Below are 23,056 nucleotides of genomic sequence, written 5' to 3' on the forward strand. Positions count from 1 at the left end.
ACTATTCCCTTAACACTGCATACTCTCACCGTCTCCCAGGCTCAAAAAGAAGCCATCACTCCAGGAAGCGTGGGAAACGCGCAGCCCTGCAGGTGATAGTGAAACAACGCGGCCCCAAGCCCCTCTGCCCAGCTTACTCCGAGCGAACGTCCAATCTCTAGAAAACAAGCCAGACAAACTTTAAGCCAGACTCACTTTTCAAAGAGAACTAAGGGACTGCTGTGTGCTCTGTTTCATGGAGACATGGCTCACTCCAGCTTCAGCAGACTGAGCCCTACAACCAGAGGGCTTCTCAATCCACCGAATGGACCATACGGCAGCCTCAGGCAAGGCAAGGGGAGGTGGGGTTTGCCTCCTAATCAACACCTCCTGGTGCCTAGATGTAGCAACACTGGTGAGTTTCTGCTCACCGGACCAAGAATACCTCACGCTAAAATGCCGCCCCTACTACCTTCCGCGGGAGTTCAGCTCCGTTATCCTGATGGCAGTTTACATCCCACCTCATGCGAACGTGAAAATCGCACTGGACGAAATATTCACCACCACAAATAGCCTTGAAACAAAACATCCCGAGGCCTTGTTCATTGCAGCTGGGGACTTCAATCAGACCAAGCTCAAGAGCGTACTACCAAGTTACCACCAACACGTCACCTGTTCCACCAGAGTTCCAAGCATCCTGGACCACTGCTGTACAAATACCAAACATGCCTACCGCTCTATCGCCCGCCCACACTCCGGCAAATCTGACCACAAGGCTGTGCTCCTGCTCCCGGCTTATAAGCAAAAACTGAAGCGGGAGAATCCGTCAAAGAAAGACGTGCGTTGTTGGTCTGAGGAATCGGATGATCTCCTACGGGACAGCTTAGAGTCAGTGGACTGGTCAGTATTTAAAAAGTCTGCGACCAGCCTGAACGAGTACGCCACTACAGTAACTGACTTCATTAATAAGTGTGTCGGAGACTGTGTGCCAAAGAAGCAAATGAAACCCTGGATGAACAGGGATATCCACCGCTTGCTGAAGTCTGGGTCTGAGGCGTTCAAGTCAGGCGACCCTGACCTCTACAAGAAAGCCAAAGTAGCAAAGATCAGTGGGAGACTAGAGGACTGGGAAATCTTTAGGGGGCAACAGAAAGCTACTAAAAAAGCTATAAAGAAGAGTAAGATAGATTATGAGAGTAAACTTGCTCAGAATATAAAAACAGATAGTAAAAGTTTCTACAAATACATAAAACAAAAAAGAGTGGCTAAGGTAAATATTGGTCCTTTAGAGGATGAGAAGGGAGATTTAATAATGGGAGATGAGGAAATGGCTGAGGAACTGAACAGGTTTTTTGGGTCGGTCTTCACAGTGGAAGACACAAATAACATGCCAGTGACTGATGGAAATGAGGCTATGACAGGTGAGGACCTTGAGAGGATTGATATCACCAAGAAGATAGTGATGGGCAAGCTAATGGGGCTAAAGGTAGACAAGTCTCCTGGCCCTGATGGAATGCATCCCAGAGTGCTAAAAGAGATGGCTAGGGAAATTGCAAATGCACTAGTGATAATTTACCAAAATTCACTCGACTCTGGGGTGGTCCCGGCGGATTGGAAATTAGCAAACGTAACACCACTGTTTAAAAAAGGAGGTAGGCAGAAAGCGGGTAATTATAGGCCAGTGAGCTTAACTTCGGTAGTAGGGAAGATGCTGGAATCTGTCATCAAGGAAGAAATAGCGAGGTATCTGGATGGAAATTGTCCCATTGGACAGACGCAGCATGGGTTCATAAAGGGCAGGTCGTGCCTAACTAATTTAGTGGAATTTTTTGAGGACATTAACAGTGCGGTAGATAACGGGGAGCCAATGGATGTGGTATATCTGGATTTCCAGAAAGCCTTTGACAAGGTGCCACACAAAAGGTTGTTGCATAAGATAAAGATGCATGGCATTAAGGGGAAAGTAGTAGCATGGATCGAGGATTGGTTAATTAATAGAAAGCAAAGAGTGGGGATTAATGGGTGTTTCTCTGGTTGGCAATCAGTAGCTAGTGATGTCCCTCAGGGATCAGTGTTGGGCCCACAACTGTTCACAATTTACATAGATGATTTGGAGTTGGGGACCAAGGGCAATGTGTCCAAGTTTGCAGACGATACTAAGATAAGTGGTAAAGCAAAAAGTGCAGAGGATACTGGAAGTCTGCAGAGGGATTTGGATAGGCTAAGTGAATGGGCTAGGGTCTGGCAGATGGAATACAATGTTGACAAATGTGAGGTTATCCATTTTGGTAGGAATAACAGCAAAAGGGATTATTATTTAAATGATAAAATATTAAAACATGCTGCTGTGCAGAGAGACCTGGGTGTGCTAGTGCATGAGTCGCAGAAAGTTGGTTTTCAGGTGCAACAGGTGATTAAGAAGGCAAATAGAATTTTGTCCTTCATTGCTAGAGGGATGGAGTTTAAGACTAGGGAGGTTATGCTGCAATTGTATAAGGTGTTAGTGAGGCCACACCTGGAGTATTGTGTTCAGTTTTGATCTCCTTACTTGAGAAAGGACGTACTGGCACTGGAGGGTGTGCAGAGGAGATTCACTAGGTTAATCCCAGAGCTGAAGGGGTTGGATTACGAGGAGAGGTTGAGTAGACTGGGACTGTACTCGTTGGAATTTAGAAGGATGAGGGGGGATCTTATAGAAACATATAAGATTATGAAGGGAATAGATAGGATAGATGCGGGCAGGTTGTTTCCACTGGCGGGTAAAAGCAGAACTAGGGGGCATAGCCTCAAAATAAGGGGAAGTAGATTTAGGACTGAGTTTAGGAGGAACTTCTTCACCCAAAGGGTTGTGAATCTATGGAATTCCTTGCCCAGTGAAGCAGTAGAGGCTCCTTCATTAAATGTTTTTAAGATAAAGATAGATAGTTTTTTGAAGAATAAAGGGATTAAGGGTTATGGGGTTCGGGCCGGAAAGTGGAGCTGAGTCCACAAAAGATCAGCCATGATCTCATTGAATGGTGGAACAGGCTTGAGGGGCCAGATGGCCTACTCCTGCTCCTAGTTCTTATGTTCTTATGTTCTTATGATCCAAAGAAATCCATCAGAGATGCCAAAAGACAGTCCCGGACCGAGCTCGAGTCCCAGGCTCGCCACACGGATCCCCGCCGTCTATGGCAAGGTCTGCAAGACATAACGGGCTACAAGATGAAGGCATGTAAAATTGTCGGCTCCAACGCACCCCTCCCTGATGAGTTCAATGCATTCTGTGCCCGCTTTGAGCAAGAGGTCAGCGAGAGCGAGCCCTCCACCCCAGAAGCCTCGGATGAACTTGTATCGGAGATCACCACTGCAGACTCAGAGCAGCCTTGTCGAAGGTCAACCCACGGAAAGCCACTGGCCCGGATGGGGTACCCGGCCGAGCACTCAGGTCTTGCGCGGATCAGCTGGCGGGGGTATTCACCGACATCGTCAACCTCTCTTTACAACAATCTGAGGTCCCTATCTGCTTCAAGAAGACGACCATCATCCCTGTACCAAAATAAAGTCAAGCAGCGTGGCCTTAATGACTATTGTCCACTGGCTGTGACATCCATCATCATGAACTGCTTCGAAAGGTTAGTCATGGCACGAATCAACTCCAGCCTCCCGGATTGCCTTGATCCACTACAGTTCGCCTACCCCTGCAACAGGTCCACAGCAGACGCCATCTCCATGGCCCTGCACTCTACCCTGGAACACCTAGATAACAACGACACCTATGTCAGAATCCTATTTATCGACTACAGCTCAGCCTTCAACACCATTATTCCGACAAAACTCATCTCCAAACTCCGTGGCCTTGGCCTCGGCTCCTCCCTCTGTGACTGGATCCTGAACTTTCTAACCCACAGGCCACAATCAGTAAAGATAGGCAACAACACCTCCTCCATGATCATCCTCAATACTGGTGCCCCACAAGGCTGTGTCCTCAGCCCCCTCCTATACTCCTTATACACCTATGACTGTGTGGCCAAATTCCCCTCTAACTCGATTTTCAAATTTGCTGATGACACCACCGTAGTGGGTCAGATTTCAAACAATGACGAGACAGAGTGCAGGAATGATATAGAGAATCTGGTGAACTGGTGTGATGACAATAATCTCTTCCTCAATGTCAACAAAACGAAGGAGATTATCATCGACTTCAGGAAGCGTAGTGGAGAACATGCCCCTGTCTACATCAATGGGAACAAAGTAGAAAGGGTCGAGAGCTTCAAATTTTTAGGTGTACAGATCACCAACAGCCTGTCCTGGTCCTCCCATGCCGACACTATAGTTAAAAAAGCCCAACAACGACTCTACTTTCTCAGAAGACTCAGGAAATTTGGCATGTCAACTACGCCCCTCACCAACTTCTACAGATGCACCATAGAAAGCAATCTTTCTGGTTGTATCACAGCTTGGTATGGATCCTGCTCTGCCCACGACCGCAGGAAACTACAAAATGTTGTGAATGTAGCCCAGTCCATCACGCAAACCAGCCTCCCATCCATTGACTCTATCTATAATTCCCGCTGCCTCAGAAAGGCAGCCAACATAATTAAGGACCCCACGCACCCCGGACATACTCTCTTCCACCTTCTTCCGTCAGGAAAAAGATACCAAAGTTTGAGGTCACTACCAACCGACTCAAGAACAACTTCTTCCCTACTGCCATCAGACTTTTGAATGGACCTACCTCGTATTAAGTTGATCTTTTCTCTACACTTTGCTACACTGTAACATTATATTCTGCAGTCTCTCCTTCCCTATGTACGGTATGCATTGTTTGTACAGCATGCAAGAAACAATACTTTTCACTGTATACTAATGCATGTGACAATAATAAATCAAATCAAATACCTTAGCAAGCTCTTCTCTCATCCCATTGTAATCTCCTTTGTTTAAGCACAAAATACCAGTGTTTGATTTTACCTTCTCACCCTCCATCTGTATTTTACATTCCACCATATTGTGATCGCTCCTTCCGAGAGGATCCCTAACTATGAGACCATTAATCAATCCTGTCTCATTACGTAGGACCAGATCTAGGACCGCTTGTTCCCTCATGGGTTCCATTACATACTGTTCCAGGAAACTATTGCGGGTACATTCTATAAACTCCTCCTCAAGGCTGCCTTGACCGACCTGGTTAAACCAATCGACATGTAGATTAAATTCCGCCATGATAACTGCTGCACCATTTCTACATGCATCAGTTATTTCTTTGTTTATTGCGTGCACCACCATAATGTTACTATTTGGTGGCCTATAAAGACTACTCCTATCAGTGACTTTTCGCCTTACTATTCCTGATTTCCACCCAAATGGATTCAACCTTATCCTCCATAGTACCGATGTCATCCCTTACTATTGCCCGGATGTCATCCTTAAATAACAGAGCTACACCACCTCCCTTACCATCCACTCTGTCCTTCCGAATAGTTTGATACCCTTGGATATTTAACACCCAGTCGTGACCATCCTTTAACCATGTTTCAGTAAAGGCCACTAAATCATAGTCATTCAAATGGATGGGACCGAATGACGCTCGCGGAAGTAGGTCATAAACCTACTTATAACCCACCTACGCGGGATCCACCAGCCTCCCTCAATTCTTCGGCCTTCCCAGGGACGCTGCACCCGGGTAGGTGTCGGGTGGCTACCTGCTCTCCCCCTGGAACATGGGCATCTTGGCATTGCTCAGCTGGCACCTTGGCACTGCCACCCTGGCAAGAGCACTGCCTGGGTGCCAGGGTGGCACTGTCAAGGGCCAGGGGGCGAGGGGAGCCATGTTCATGAAGTGAAGGTGGAGGGAGGGTTTGAAGGGTGGGGGAGTGCAGGGCAGGTAAGTAGGGAGAATCGCGTCTATGATTCTATGAAAATTAGATAACTATAATTCAACAAGTATAGATTTAGTGATTTAATATAGTTTTCAATACCAAGCAAACATGTGAGTTTATCAGATTGTTAGAGTTTGGACTAATACTAAATGTATATTCCTCTTGCAGGAAGCTCTGCATCGTGAACTGATGCTGAAAAAGAAACTCACTCTTCTCCAACAGCTACTTGCAACAGTCTTTCAGGCGGCAGAGAAATCATGGAAGGTAGGAAAGGATAGGGCGATTTACTGCCAATTAATACTGGTTGGTGAATCCAGAATCTTCCATTCCTTTGTATGTTTTACTCAACAGATGTTGGAAGTGCTGACAAAGGTGATTTCTGGCCCATTCCTGGTCTCTCTGAGAAGTAGTTGTGGCCTTATTAAACTCCCAGATGGTAGGGAATTCCAGAATACCGGCCCAATGACAATGAAGGAACAGTGGTATATGTCAGGATGGTGTGTGCTAATATTCACTTGTTGATTGGTAGAATGTAGACAGATTGTCATTGATCCATTGTCCCGAAGAGTCTGTGGTGTGCAAACAATTTCAATATGTACATGTGAGTTTTTTAGTCTGAAGGGACAATACTTCCAGCCAAGCAAATTCCCTGCAATGAAAGTGAAAAATAATCCAGCAGACGTGAGCTGGGTTTAATGTGAATGTTGGCTTTAACCCAGGTCTCAGCACAAAGTAATATTTGATTATATGTATTCAAGAAAATCCAATATTTCCAGTTTGCACTGGTACTTATTAAAGGTGTAGTATATTCTATTTTTATTAATTAGAGCAATGGTATTTATAGCAATGGTATTTATACCTGACACACAAATGAACAATATGCTGTATGGGCAGCACGGTAGCACAAGTGGATAGCACTGTGGCTTCACAGCACCAGGGCCCCAGGTTCGATTTCCGGCTTGGGTCACTGTCTGTGTGGTGTCTGCACTTTCTCCCCGTGTCTGCGTGGGTTTCCTCCGGTGCTCCGGTTTCCTCCCACAGTCCAAAAATGTGCAGGTTAGGTGGATTGGCCATGCTAAATTTCCCTTAGTGTCCCAACAAAAAAAGGTTAGGATGGGGTTATTGGGTTAGGGGGATAGGGTGGAAGTGAGGGCTTAAGTGGGTCGGTGCAGACTCGGTGGGCCGGATGGCCTCACACTGCACTGTATGTTCTATGTTTGACTAAATCCCACACACATACAAGCTTCTCTTGTGTTGCTTGTTTTTACAGCTAAATAGCTACTGCTCACATCTGAAAAGCAAGAATTATACAGTAGGATCACAACCTTTTAGCGAATAAGATCCAGAGGTCACCATGTGGGGCTTTTCCTCTGTATTAAATAGAAAATGTTTGACGTTGTTGCAGCAACATTGATTACTCATTCTGTGCTGCAAATCACACGCAGGATAGCCGATACTGCCACAGCACAGGAAGCTAAAAGAAAACAGACTTACCTTTATATTTATGTTTCTTTATATTCGCTCACACAACACAGTTCTGTAACAGAGAAGTAGAAATATGGTAACTTAGAAAGTAAGCAACAACTTTAAAAACACATCCCCTTAATGCTGATAACTAAAGATGAGCCAAGGCTTCCTTGGGACAGGGAAAGAATCGTCCAGGACCATAACAACAATGTCAATTGGGTTACTTTTAAATATGATGGTCATCTCATTCTTTCTGATTCACAAGGCACAGATTACGAGGACTTTAAACTTCAATGCACAAACAACAAGGATTCAAGCTAAAAGTTATTTATTCAAATTTACTTTGTCCTGTTGGGTAGTCCATGAACTTTGTCCTGTTGGAGATTTCAGAGTTGGCTTTCGGGAATTAAAACACATTGCAATCCCAAAGACATCATCCAGCATGATTTTAATATTTAAATGAGACCCTCACCTGTCTAAAGATTAGGTGAATTTTCTGAGGATGAATATAATGTAGCCCAGTATCATATGGACTCTTTATCAGTTGATGACTTTGAGTTGAATCTTTATTTCTGTTTATACAGGTGCAGTTGGATGATGACTTAGCGAATTGTAAACTGCAGTCGCTTGAGAATCAGTTACACACCTGGGCACAGGTAACAGAAAGAAAGAATTATTTAAAAAACGGAATTCTTAACTGAACAAATCCCTGTAAATCATTGAGAGAACAAAGTCTCCTAACGTATGTTTACAAGCAAAAATATCATTCAGATTATTGCACAGTGTCAACAAATTCAATTTAACAGGAAAAATGTGGAATATTACTTATACAAAAAACAAGCAGTGACCTGAACAGCAATCATGTTCAACAAATTGAAGGATCTGGGGTTGCAGGTACATAAATATGCAATTTTAAAAACTGCTATCAATAATGCAAAACGGGTTTTATACAGAGGACAGCAAATATAAAGGTGAAAAGTAATGTTGAACATGTTTAAGACATTCATTTTCATTTCATTTTCATTTCACATTAATTAAGCCAAGGTTGGAGTTTGTCATTCATTATAAGAAGGATATGAGAGTTATTAACACAGCACAGTGAAAATTCACTGCAATGGTACAAAGAGTCACTAACGGCCTAAAACACTTTATTCACAGAAACTGAAAAGGTTGCATACATCCACGAAGGATTTTTCAAATTATGGAAGTCTTGAGAGTGTAAATAGTGGAAGTTTGTTTCCATCGATTGGTAAATTGGTAATAAACTCAGGTTTACCTGATAAACTAGAAAAATGCAGGGTGAAGTTAACAAAGAACAAAGAACAAAGAAATGTATAGCACAGGAACAGGCCCTTCGGCCCTCCAAGCCCGTGCCGATCATGCTGCCCGACTAAACTACAATCTTCTACACTTCCTGGGTCCGTATCCCTCTATTCCCATCCTATTCATGTATTTGTCAAGATGCCCCTTAAATGTCCCTATCGTCCCTGCTTCCACCACCTCCTCCGGTAGCGAGTTCCAGGCACCCACTACCCTCTGCGTAAAAGCTTGCCTCGTACATCTACTCTAAACCTTGCCCCTCTCACCTTAAACCTATGCCCCCTAGTAATTGACCCCTCTACCCCGGGGAAAAGCCACTGACTATCCACTCTGTCTATGCCCCTCATAATTTTGTAGACCTCTATCAGGTCGCCCCTCAACCTCCTTCGTTCCAGTGAGAACAAATCGAGTTTATTCAACCGCTCCTCATAGCTAATGCCCTCCATACCAGGCAACATTCTGGTAAATCTCTTCTGCACCCTCTCTAAAGCCTCCACATCCTTCTGGTAGTGTGGCGACCAGAATTGAACACTATACTCCAAGTGTGGCCTAACTAAGGTTCTATACAGCTGCAACATGACTTGCCAATTCTTATACTCAATGCCCCGGCCAATGAAGGCAAGCATGCCGTATGCCTTCTTGACTACCTTCTCCACCTGTGTTGCCCTTTCAGTGACCTGTGGACCTGTACTCCTAGGTCTCTTTGACTTTCAATACTCTTGAGGGTTCTACCATTCACTGTATATTCCCTACCTGCATTAGACCTTCCAAAATGCATTACCTCACATTTGTCCAGATTAAACTCCATCTGCCATCTCTCCGCCCAAGTCTCCAAACAATCTAAATCCTGCTGTATCCTCTGACAGTCCTCATCGCTAGCCGCAATTCCACCAACCTTTGTGTCATCTGCAAACTTACTAATCAGACCAGTTACATTTTCCTCCAAATCATTTATATATACTACAAACAGCAAAGGTCCCAGCACTGATCCCTGTGGAACACCACTGGTCACAGCCCTCCAATTAGAAAAGCATCCTTTTATTGCTACTCTCTGCCTTCTATGACCTAGCCAGTTCTGTATCCACCTTGCCAGCTCACCCCTGATCCCATGTGACTTTACCTTTTGTACTAGTCTACCATGAGGGACCTTGTCAAAGGCCTTACTGAAGTCCATACAGACAACATCCACTGCCCTACCTGCATCAATCATCTTAGTGACCTCCTCGAAAAACTCTATCAAGTTAGTGAGACACGACCTCCCCTTCACAAAACCACGCTGCCTCTCACTAATACGTCCATTTGCTTCCAAATGGGAGTAGATCCTGTCTCGAATGATTCTCTCCAGTAATTTCCCTACCACTGAAGTAAGGCTCACCGGCCTGTAGTTCCCTGGATTATCCTTGCTACCCTTCTTAAACAGAGGAACAACATTGGCTATTCTCCAGTCCTCCGGGACATCCCCTAAGACAGTGAGGATCCAAAGATTTCTGTCAAGGCCTCAGCAATTTCCTCTCCAGCCTCTGCCTCCAGCAGTATTCTGGGGTAGATCCCATCAGGCCCTGGGGACTTATCTACCTTAATATTTTTTAAGACACCCAACAACTCGTCTTTCTGGATCTCAATGTGACCCAGGCTATCTACACACCCTTCTCCAGACTCAACATCTACCAATTTCTTCTCTTTGGTGAATACTGATGCAAAGTATTCATTTAGTACCTCGCCCATTTCCTCTGGCTCCACACATAGATTCCCTTGCCTATCCTTCAGTGGGCCAACCCTTTCCCTGGCTAACCTCTTGTTTTTTATGTACGTGTAAAAAGCCTTGGGATTTTCCTTAACCCTATTTGCCAATGACTTTTCGTGACCCCTTCTAGCCCTCCTGACTCCTTGCTTAAGTTCCTTCCTACTTTCCTTATATTCCACGCAGGCTTCGTCTGTTCCCAGCCTTTTAGCCCTGACAAATGCCTCCTTTTTCTTTTTGACGAGGCCTACAATATCTCTCGTTATCCAAGGTTCCCGAAAATTGCCGTATTTATCCTTCTTCCTCACAGGAACATGCCGGTCCTGAATTCCTTTCAACTGACACTTGAAAGCCTCCCACATGTCATGATTTGCCCTCAAACATCCGCCCCCAATTAACTGAATTAATTTCACAAAGGTTGTCAGAAGATAGAACATAAGAACATAAGAACATAAGAACTAGGAACAGGAGTAGGCCATCTGGCCCCTCGGGCCTGCTCCACCATTTAATGAGATCATGGCTGACCTTTGTGGAATCAGCTCCACTCTCCGGCCCGTACACCATATCCCCGAATCCCTTTATTCTTTAGAAAGGCAACTATCTTTTTCTTAAAAACGTTGAAAGAAGGAGCCTCAACTGCTTCACTGGGCAAGGAATTCCAGAGATTCACAACCCTTTGGGTGAAGAAGTTCCTCCTACACTCCGTCCTAAATCTACCTCCCCTTATTTTGAGGCTATGCCCCCAAGTTCTGCTTTCCCCGACCAGTGGAAACAACCTGACCACATCTATCCTATCTATTCCCTTCATAATTTTATATGTCTCAATAAGATCCCCCCGCATCCAATGAGTACAGTCCCAGTCTACTCACCCTCTCGTCATAATCTAATCCCCTCAACTCTGGGATCAACCTAGTGAATCTCCTCTGCACTCCCTCCAGTGCCAATATGTCCTTTCTCAGGTAAGGAGACCAAAACTGAACACAATACTCCAGATGCGGCCTCACCAACACCCTATACAATTGCAGCATAACCTCCCTAGTCTTGAACTCCATCCCTCTAGCAATGAAAGACAAAACTCGATTAGCCTTCTTAATCACCTGTTGCACCTGCACACCAACTGTTTGCGACTCGTGCACCAGCACACCCAGGTCCCTCTGCACAGCAGCATGTTTTAACATCTTACCGTTTAAATAATAATCCATTCTGCTGTTATTCCTCCCAAAATGGATAGCCTCACACTTGGCAACATTGAATTCCATCTGCCAGACCCTAGCCCATTCACTTAACCTATCCAAATCCTTCTACAGACTTCCGGTATCCTCTGCACTTTTTGCTTTACCACTCATCTTAGTGTCGTCTGCAAACTTTGACACATTGCACTTGGTCCCCAACTCCAAATCGTCCATGTAAATTGTGAACAACTGCGGGCCCAACACTGATCCTTGAGGGACTCCACTAGTTACAGGTTGCCAACCAGAGAAACACCCATTTATCCCCACTCTCTGCTTTCTGTTAGTTAACCAATCCTCTACCCATGCTACCACTTTACCCTCAATGCCATGCACCTTTAGTTTATGCAGCAACCTTTTGTGTGGCACCTTGTCAAAAGCTTTCTGGAAATCCAGATATACCACATCCATTGGCTCCCCGTTATCTACTGCACTGGTAACGTCCTCAAAAAATTCTACCAAATTAGTCAGACACAACCTACCCTTTGTGAACCCATGCTGCGTCTGCCCAATGGGACAATTTCCCTCCAGATGCCCCGCTATTTCCTCCTTAATGATAGATTCCAGCATTTTCCCTACAACCGAAGTAAAGCTTACCAGCCTATAATTTCCCACTTTCTGCCGACCTCCTTTTTTAAACAGTGGTGTCACGTTTGCTACTTTCCAATCCTCTGGGACCACCCCAGAGTCTAGTGAATTTTGATAAATTATCACTAGTGCGTTTACAATTTCCCTAGCCATCTCTTTTAACACTCTGGGATGCATCCCATCAGGGCCAGGAGACTTGTCGACCTTTAGCCCCATTAGCTTGCCCAATACTGTCTCCTTAGTGATTACAATCATCTCAAGGTCCTCACCTATCATATCTTCATTTCCATCAGTCACCGGCATGTTATTTGTGTCCTCCACTGTGAAGACTGACCCAAAAAACCTGCTCAGCTCCTCAGCCATTTCCTCATCTCCCATTATTAAATCTCCCTTCTCATCTTCCAAAGGACCAATATTTACCTTAGCCACTCTTTTTGTCTTATATATTTGTAGAAGCTTTTACTATCTGCTTTTATGTTCTGAGCCAGTTTACTTTCATAGTCTACCTTACTCTTCTTTCTGGCTTTTTTAGTAGCTTTCTGTTGTCCCCTAAAGACTTCTCAGTCCTCTAGTCTCCCACTAATTTTTGCCACTTTGTATGTTTTTTCTTTCAATTTGATACTCTCCCTCACCTCCTTAGATATCCACGGTCGATTTTTCTCCTTTCTACCGTCTTTCTTTTTTGTCGATATGAACCTTTTCTGAACACTGTGAAAGATCGCTCGGAAGGTTCTCCACTGTTCCTCAACTGCTTCACCATGAAGTCTTTGCTCTCAGTCTACCTTAACTAGTTCTTCTCTCATCCCATTGTAATCGCCTTTGTTTTAGCACAAAACACTAGTGTTTGATTTTACCTTGTCATCCTCCAACTGTATTTTAAATTCCACCATATTGTGGTCGCTCCTTCCAAGAGGATCCCGAACTATGAGATCATTAATCAATCCTGCCTCATTACACAGGACCAGATCTAGGACCGCTTGTTCCCTTGTAGGTTCCATTATATACTGTTCCAGGAAATTATCCTGGGCACATTCGATAAACTCCTCCTCAAGGCTGCCTTTACCAACCTGGTTAAACCAATCGATATGCTGATTAAAATCTCCCATGATAACCGCTGTACCATTTCTACATGGATCCGTTATTTCTTTGCTTATTGCCTGCCCTACCATCCTGTTACTATTTGGTGGCCAATAGACTACTCCTATCTGTGGCCTTTTCGTCTTACTATTCCTGATTCTGGAGGATAGCAAATGTGGTCCCTTTGTTCAAAAAGGGGAGCAGAGACAACCCCGGCAACTATAGACCGGTGAGCCTCACGTCTGTAGTGGGTAAAGTCTTGGAGGGGATTATAAGAGACAAGATTTATAATCATCTAGATAGGAATAATATGATCAGGGATAGTCAGCATGGCTTTGTGAAGGGTAGGTCATGCCTCACAAACCTTATCGAGTTCTTTGAGAAGGTGACTGAACAGGTAGACGAGGGTAGAGCAGTTGATGTGGTGTATATGGATTTCAGCAAAGCGTTTGATAAGGTTCCCCACGGTAGGCTGTTGCAGAAAATACGGAGGCTGGGTATTGAGGGTGATTTAGAGATGTGGATCAGAAATTGGCTAGCTGAAAGAAGACAGAGGGTGGTGGTTGATGGGAAATGTTCAGAATGGAGTTCAGTTACAAGTGGAGTACCACAAGGATCTGTTCTGGGGCCGTTGCTGTCATTTTTATCAATGACCTAGAGGAAGGCGTAGAAGGGTGGGTGAGTAAATTTGCAGACAATACTAAAGTCAGTGGTGTTGTCGATAGTGTGGAAGGATGTAGCAGGTTACAGAGGGATATAGATAAGCTGCAGAGCTGGGCTGAGAGGTGGCAAATGGAGTTTAATGTAGAGAAGTGTGAGGTGATTCACTTTGGAAGGAATAACAGGAATGCAGAATATTTGGCTAATGGTAAAGTTCTTGGAAGTGTGGATGAGCAGAGGGATCTAGGTGTCCATGTACATAGATCCCTGAAAGTTGCCACCCAGGTTGATAGGGTTGTGAAGAAGGCCTATGGAGTGTTGGCCTTTATTGGTAGAGGGATTGAGTTCCGGAGTCAGGAGGTCATGTTGCAGCTGTACAGAACGCTGGTACGGCCGCATTTGGAGTATTGCGTACAGTTCTGGTCACCGCATTATAGGAAGGACGTGGAGGCTTTGGAGCGGGTGCAGAGGAGATTTACCAGGATGTTGCCTGGTATGGAGGGAAAATCTTATGAGGATAGGCTGATGGACTTGAGGTTGTTTTCGTTGGAGAGAAGAAGGTTAAGAGGAGACTTAATAGAGGCATACAAAATGATCAGGGGGTTGGATAGGGTGGACAGTGAGAGCCTTCTCCCGCGGATGGAAATGGCTGGCACGAGGGGACATAGCTTTAAACTGAGGGGTAATAGATATAGGACAGAGGTCAGAGGTAGGTTCTTTACGCAAAGAGTAGTGAGGCCGTGGAATGCCCTACCTGCTACAGTAGTGAACTCGCCAACATTGAGGGCATTTAAAAGTTTATTGGATAAACATATGGATGATAATGGCATAGTGTAGGTTAGATGGCTTTTGTTTCGGTGCAACATCGTGGGCCGAAGGGCCTGTACTGCGCTGTATCGTTCTATGTTCTATGTTCTATGATTTCCACCCAAATTGATTCAACCTTGTCCTCCATAGCACCAATATCATCCCTTACTATTGCCCGGATGCCATCCTTAAACAACAAAGCTACACCACCGCCCTTACCGTCCATTCTATCCTTTCGTATAGTCTGATACCCTTGGATATTTAACTCCCAGTCGTGACCATCTTTTAACCATGTTTCAGTAAAGGCCACTAAATCATAGTAATTCACGATGATTTGCGCCATCAACTCATTTACCTTATTTTGTATACTACGAGCATTCAGGTAAAGTACACTTATGCTGTTTTTTATGTCTTTGTTATGAATCCTAACACCTTGATCAGTAACTTTCCGCAATTTATTTTTCCTCTTACCCTTTCTCCTAATTTTCCTTGTCTTTGAACCCATATCTCTACATAATAACCTGTCACGTAACCTGCTGCCTTGATCTCCATTAACCATTATACTGTCCATAGCTTTACATTTCCCTTCCCCCCAACTTGCTAGTTTAAAGTCCTTGTCACCAACCTATTTATCCTATTCGCTAAAACACTGGTCCCAGAATGGTTCAGGTGAAGACCGTCCCAACGGTACAGGTCCCTCCTGCCCCAGAACTGATGCCAATGCCCCATGAAATGGAATCCCTCTTTCCCGCACCACTCCTTTAGCCACGTGTTAACTTCTCTAATTTTCTCAACCCTATGCCAATTGGCACGTGGCTCGGGTAGTAATCCAGATTATAACCCTGGAGGACCTGTTCTTTAATTTAGTCCCTAGTGTTTGATAATCCGCAAACAGGTCCTCTTTCCGAGTCTTACCTATGTTGTTAGTCCCAACGTGGACCACAACAACTGGATCCTCCCCCTCCCTCTCCAAAATCCTTTCAAGTCGATCAGAGATGTCCCTCACCCTGGCACCGGGCAGGCAACATACCATGCGGGACTCTCGATCTGGCTTACAAAGGATGCCATCAATCCCCCTAATTATAGAATCCCCTACAACTACCACTTGTCTTTTTACTCCCCCCTCTTGAATGGCTTCCTGTACCAGGGTGCAGTGGTCAGTCAATGCATCCTCCCTACAGCACTCTTCCTCATCCACACAGGGAGCAAGTACCTCATACCTGTTGGACAAGGTCAAGGGCTGAGGCACCTCAACTCCTAAACTCAGGATCCCCCTACCTGCCTCCCTTGCAGTCACACCACTCTGCCCCTGACCACTGTCCGAATTAACAGAACTTATTCTACCGGGTGTGACTGCCTCCTGAAACAAAGCGTCCAGGTAATATTCCCCCTCCCTGATGTGCCGCAGTGTGTGCAGCTCGGTCTCCAGCTCATCAACTCTGAGCCGAAGTTCCTCGAGCAGCCAACACTTGCTGCAGATGTGGTCACTGACGGTCTCAATGGGATCCACCAGTTCCATCATCATACAGCAACAGCACATCACCTGTCCAGCCATATTCAACTAGTTAATTAATTTAAATTTTTTTTAATTTTTAAAATTTCTTTATCGAACCTCAAGGATAAATCCGAACACCAACAAAAACACAGCCCTCTCTCGCCACTCACACAAACTCAGTCACTCACCTAAACTCAGATGCACTCTGTTCCAATCAGCACTCCGTGACTAATGGCACTCCTGCCACACCTTTTGTGCACTCACCTCTCCCAGCACTGTCCCGGCTCTCTCCTCCCGCGCTTTTTAAATCTCCCGGCTCTCTCCTCCGGCGCTGTTAGAATGCTTTAAGGAATGCGAGTGAGGACTGGATGTCCAGGAGGTACAATTTTTTGTCAAAGTTAGTCTATATTTTTCACTTTTGTTTTATTTTTTGTGTCTGGTGGGTGGTGACGGGTTGGGGCAGTGGATGGGAAAGGCGGATATGGATCATGTTGTCAGGAATATGGAGGGGACTAGATTGATTTGCTTTCACTTTCTGTCGTTTGTTTTAGTTCCTTTTCACATTCATTAGCTGATTTCAGCAAAACAAAGGTCAAAAAGATTGAAATGAAGAAGATATGAGAGATCCACTCAGATGGATTTGATCCAAGTACAATGATGGAAGCTTTGCACACACCCTGCTTGCTGCTAACAGAGTCAACAGCAAATAAAACACAACTCCATTTTTAACTACATTTCCCCATGGTTCTGCTTTCAATACTGCTGGTGGAGAAGGTGTCCACTGGACTTGGTCATAGCCTCGTGGATCAATGAAAATCGAGGTTCTACGTTTCTATGTAAATAAGACTTCAATGGCATTTTAACTGAGACATGAGTGGCGAAACCACTGCAGCAACCAACTGGACTCAAACCACCGCAACAACTAACTGGACTCAAACCACCACAACAACCAACTGGACTCAAACCACCGCAACAACCAACTGGACTCAAACCACCGCAACAACCAACTGGACTCAAACCACCACAACAACCAACTGGACTCAAACCACCGCAACAACCAACTGGACTCAAACCACCGCAACTACCAACTGGACTCAAACCACCGCAACAACCAACTGGACTCAAACCACCACAACAACCAACTGGACTCAAACCACCGCAACAACCAACTGGACTCAAACCACCGCAACAACCAACTGGACTCAAACCACCGCAACAACCAACTGGACTCAAACCACCGCAACAACCAACTGGACTCAAACCACCGCAACAACCAACTGGACTCAAACCACCGCAAAAACCAACTGGACTCAAACCACCGCAACAACCAACTGCACTCAAACCACCACAACAACCAACTGGACTCAAACCACCACAGCAATCAACTGGACTCAAACCAACCCAACAACCAACTGGACTCAAACCACCACAACAACCAACTGCACTCAAACCACCGCAGCAATCTACTGGACTCAAACCACCGCAACAACCAACTGGACTCAAACCACCACGTCAACCAACTGGACTCAAACCACCGCAACAACCAACTGGATTGAAACAACCGCAACAACCAACTGGACTCAAACCACCACAACAACCAACTGGATTCAAACCACCGCAACAACCAACTGGACTCAAACCACCACAACAACCAACTGGGCTCAAATAAACGCAACAACCAACTGCACTCAAACCACCACAACAACCAACTGCACTCAAACCACCACAACAACCAACTGGACTCAAATAACCGCAACAACCAACTGCACTCAAACCACCGCAACAACCAACTGGATTCAAATCACCACAACAGCCAACTGGACTCAAACCACCGCAACAACCAACTGGACTCAAATAACCGCCACAACCAACTGCACTCAAACCACCACAACAATCAACTGCACTCAAACAACCGCAACAACCAACTGCACTCAAACCACCGCAACAACCAACTGCACTCAAACCACCACAACAACCAACTGGATTCAAATCACCGCAACAACCAACTGGTCTCAAACCACCACAACAACCAACTGGACCCAAAGCACCACAACAACCAACTGGACCCAAAACACCGCAACAACCAACTGGACTCAAACCACCGCACCAACCAACTGGACTCAAAACACCGCAACAACCAAATGCACTCAAAAAAACGCAACAACCAACTGGACTCAAACAACCGCAACAACCAACTGGACTCAAACCACCGCAACAACCAGCTGGACTCAAACCACCGCAACAACCAACTGCACCCAAACCAACCCAACAACCAACTGGACCCAAACCACCGCAACAACCAACTGCACTCAAACCACCGCAACATCCAACTGCACTCAAACCACCCCAACAACCAACTGGACCCAAACCACCACAACAACCAACTGGACCCAAACCACCACAACAACCAACTGGACCCAAACCACCACAACAACCAACTGCACTCAAACCACTGCAACAACCAACTGGACTCAAAGCACCGCAACAACCAACTGGACGCAAACCACCGCAACAACAAACTGGACTTAAACCTCCCCAACAACCAACGGGACCCAAACCACCGCAACAACCAACTGGATTCAAACCACCGCAACAACCAACTGGACTCAAACCACCACACCAACCAACTGGACTCAAACCACCGCAACAACCAACTGGACTCAAACCACCGCAACAACCAACTGGATTCAAATCACCGCAACAACCAACTGGACTCAAACCACCACAACAATCAACTGGACTCAAACCACCTCAACAACCAACTGGATTCAAATCACCGCAACAACCAACTGGACTCAACCACCACAACAATCAACTGGACTCAAACCACAGCAACAACCAACTGGACTCAAACCACCGCAACAACCAACTGGAGTCAAACCACCGCAACAACGTACTGGACTCAAACCACCGCAACAACCAACTGAACACAAACCACCACAACAACCAACTGGACTCAAGCCACCGCAACAACCAACTGGATTCAAACCACCGCAACAACCAACTGGACTCAAACCACCACAACCACCAACTGGACTCAATCAACCACAACAACCAACTGGACTCAAACAACCGCAACAACCAACTGAACACAAACAACCGCAACAACCAACTGAACACAAACAACCACAACAACCAACTGGACTCAAACCACCGCAACAACCAACTGGACTCAAACCACCACAACCACCAACTGGACTCAATCAACTGCAACAACCAACTGGACTCAAACAATCGCAACAACCAACTGGACCCAAACCACCACAACAACCAACTGGACTCAAAGCACCGCAACAACCAACTGGATTCAAATCACCGCAACAACCAACTGGACTCAAACCACCGCAACAACCAACTGGATCCAAACCACCGCAACAACCAACTGGACTCAAACGACCACAACAATCAACTGGACTCAAACCACCTCAACAACCAACTGGATTCAAATCACCGCAACAACAAACTGGACTCAACCACCACAACAATCAACTGGACTCAAACCACAGCAACAACCAACTGGACTCAAACCACCGCAACAACCAACTGGAGTCAAACCACCGCAACAACGTACTGGACTCAAACCACCGCAACAACCAACTGAACACAAACCACCACAACAACCAACTGGACTCAAGCCACCGCAACAACCAACTGGATTCAAACCACCGCAACAACCAACTGGACTCAAACCACCACAACCACCAACTGGACTCAATCAACCACAACAACCAACTGGACTCAAACAACCGCAACAACCAACTGAACACAAACAACCGCAACAACCAACTGAACACAAACAACCACAACAACCAACTGGACTCAAACCACCGCAACAACCAACTGGACTCAAACCACCACAACCACCAACTGGACTCAATCAACTGCAACAACCAACTGGACTCAAACAACCGCAACAACCAACTGGACCCAAACCACCACAACAACCAACTGGACTCAAAGCACCGCAACAACCAACTGGATTCAAATCACCGCAACAACCAACTGGACTCAAACCACCGCAACAACCAACTGGATCCAAACCACCGCAACAACCAACTGGATTCAAACCACCGCAACAACCAACTGGACTCAAACCACCGCAACAACCAACTGGACCCAAACCACCGCAACAATCAACTGGACTCAAACCACCGCAACAACCAACTGGATCCAAACCACCGCAACAACCAACTGGATCCAAACCACCGCAACAACGAACTGGATCCAAACCACCGCAACAACCATCTGGATTCAAACCACCGCAACAACCAACTGGACTCAAATGACCGCAACAACCAAATGAACTCAAACAACCGCAACAACCAACTGGACTCAAACCACCGCACCAACAAACTGGACTCAAACCGCCACAACAACCAACTGGACTCAAACCACCGCAACAACCAACTGGACTCAAACCACCGCAACAACCAACTGGATTCAAATCACCGCAATAACAAACTGGACTCAAACGACCGCAACAACCAACTGGACTCAAACCACCACAACAACCAACTGGACCCAAACAACCGCAACAACCAACTGGATTCAAACCACCGCAACAAACAACTGGACTCATACCACCGCAACAATCAACTGGATTCAAACCACCGCAACAACCAACTGGACTCAAACCACAGCAACAACCTACTGGATTCAAACCACTGCAAGAACCAACTGGACTCAAACCACCGCAACAACCAACTGGATTCAAACCAGCGCAACAACCAACAGGACTCAAACCACCGCACCAACCAACTGGACTCAAACCACCGCAACAACCAACTGGACTCAAACCACCGCAACAACCAACTGGACTCAAACCACCGCAACAACCAACTGGACTCAAACCACCGCAACAACCAACTGGATTCAAACCACTGCAACAACCAACTGGATTAAAACCACCACAACCACCAACTGGACTCAATCAATCGCAACAACCAACTGGACTCAAACCACCGCACCAACCAACTGGACTCAAACCGCCAAAACAACAAACTGGACTCAAACCACCGCAACAAACCAACTGGACTCAAACCACCGCAACAACCAACTGGACTCAAACCACTGCAACAACCAACTGGATTCAAACCACCGCAACAACCAACTGGACTCAAACCACTGCAACAACCAAATGGACTCAAACCACCGCAACAACCAACTGGACTCAAACCACCGCAACAACCAACTGGATTCAAACCACTGCAACAACCAACTGGACTCAAACAACCGCAACAACCAACTGGACTCAAACCACCGCAACAACCAACTGGAGTCAAACCACCGCAAAAATCAACTGGAGTCAAACCACCGCAACAACCAACTGGATTCAAACCACCGCAACAACCAACTGTACTCAAACCACCGCACCAACCAACTGGATTCAATCCACCGCAACAACCAACTGGACTCAAACCACCGTACCAACCAACTGGATTCAAACCACCACACCAAACAACTGGACTCAACCCACCGCAACTACCAACTGGACTCAAACAACCGCAACAACCAACTGGACTCAAACCACCGCAACAACCAACTGGACTCAAATCACCGCATCAACCAACAGGACTCAAACAACCGCAACAACCAACTGGACTCAAACAACCGCAACAACCAACTGGACCCAAACCACCGCAACAACCAACTGCACCCAAACCAACCCAACAACCAACTGGACCCAAACCACCGCAACAACCAACTGCACTCAAACCACCGCAACATCCAACTGCACTCAAACCACCCCAACAACCAACTGGACCCAAACCACCACAACAACCAACTGGACCCAAACCACCACAACAACCAACTGGACCCAAACCACCACAACAACCAACTGCACTCAAACCACTGCAACAACCAACTGGACTCAAAGCACCGCAACAACCAACTGGACGCAAACCACCGCAACAACAAACTGGACTTAAACCTCCCCAACAACCAACGGGACCCAAACCACCGCAACAACCAACTGGATTCAAACCACCGCAACAACCAACTGGACTCAAACCACCACACCAACCAACTGGACTCAAAACACCGCAACAACCAACTGGACTCAAACCACCGCAACAACCAACTGGATTCAAATCACCGCAACAACCAACTGGACTCAAACCACCACAACAATCAACTGGACTCAAACCACCTCAACAACCAACTGGATTCAAATCACCGCAACAACCAACTGGACTCAACCACCACAACAATCAACTGGACTCAAACCACAGCAACAACCAACTGGATTCAAATCACCACAACAACCAACTGGACTCAAACCACCGCAACAACCAACTGGAGTCAAACCACCACAACAATCAACTGGACTCAAACCACCACAACAACCAACTGGACTCAAACCACCGCAACAACCAACTGGAGTCAAACCACCGCAACAACGTACTGGACTCAAACCACCGCAACAACCAACTGAACACAAACCACCACAACAACCAACTGGACTCAAGCCACCGCAACAACCAACTGGATTCAAACCACCGCAACAACCAACTGGACTCAAACCACCACAACCACCAACTGGACTCAATCAACCACAACAACCAACTGGACTCAAACAACCGCAACAACCAACTGAACACAAACAACCGCAACAACCAACTGAACACAAACAACCACAACAACCAACTGGACTCAAACCACCACAACCACCAACTGGACTCAATCAACTGCAACAACCAACTGGACTCAAACAACCGCAACAACCAACTGGACCCAAACCACCACAACAACCAACTGGACTCAAAGCACCGCAACAACCAACTGGATTCAAATCACCGCAACAACCAACTGGACTCAAACCACCGCAACA

At 45.9% G+C, this 23,056-nt stretch overlaps 1 protein-coding gene across 2 annotated transcripts in view; it reads left to right on the forward strand.

Annotated features, from left to right (window-relative positions):
- Positions 1 to 23,056, forward strand: part of LOC140393610 (TRAF3-interacting JNK-activating modulator-like) — a 156,741-nt gene that overhangs the window by 44,546 nt on the left and 89,139 nt on the right. For both annotated transcript variants that reach the window (XM_072479877.1, XM_072479876.1), the window contains exons 7-8: positions 6,009 to 6,104; positions 7,892 to 7,963. In XM_072479877.1, coding sequence (XP_072335978.1) covers positions 6,009 to 6,104; positions 7,892 to 7,963 — 168 coding nt within the window. The remainder of the gene's footprint in view (positions 1 to 6,008; positions 6,105 to 7,891; positions 7,964 to 23,056) is intronic.

Source organism: Scyliorhinus torazame, chromosome 17 (assembly GCF_047496885.1).
Source record: "Scyliorhinus torazame isolate Kashiwa2021f chromosome 17, sScyTor2.1, whole genome shotgun sequence".
NCBI classification, from domain to species: domain Eukaryota; kingdom Metazoa; phylum Chordata; class Chondrichthyes; order Carcharhiniformes; family Scyliorhinidae; genus Scyliorhinus; species Scyliorhinus torazame.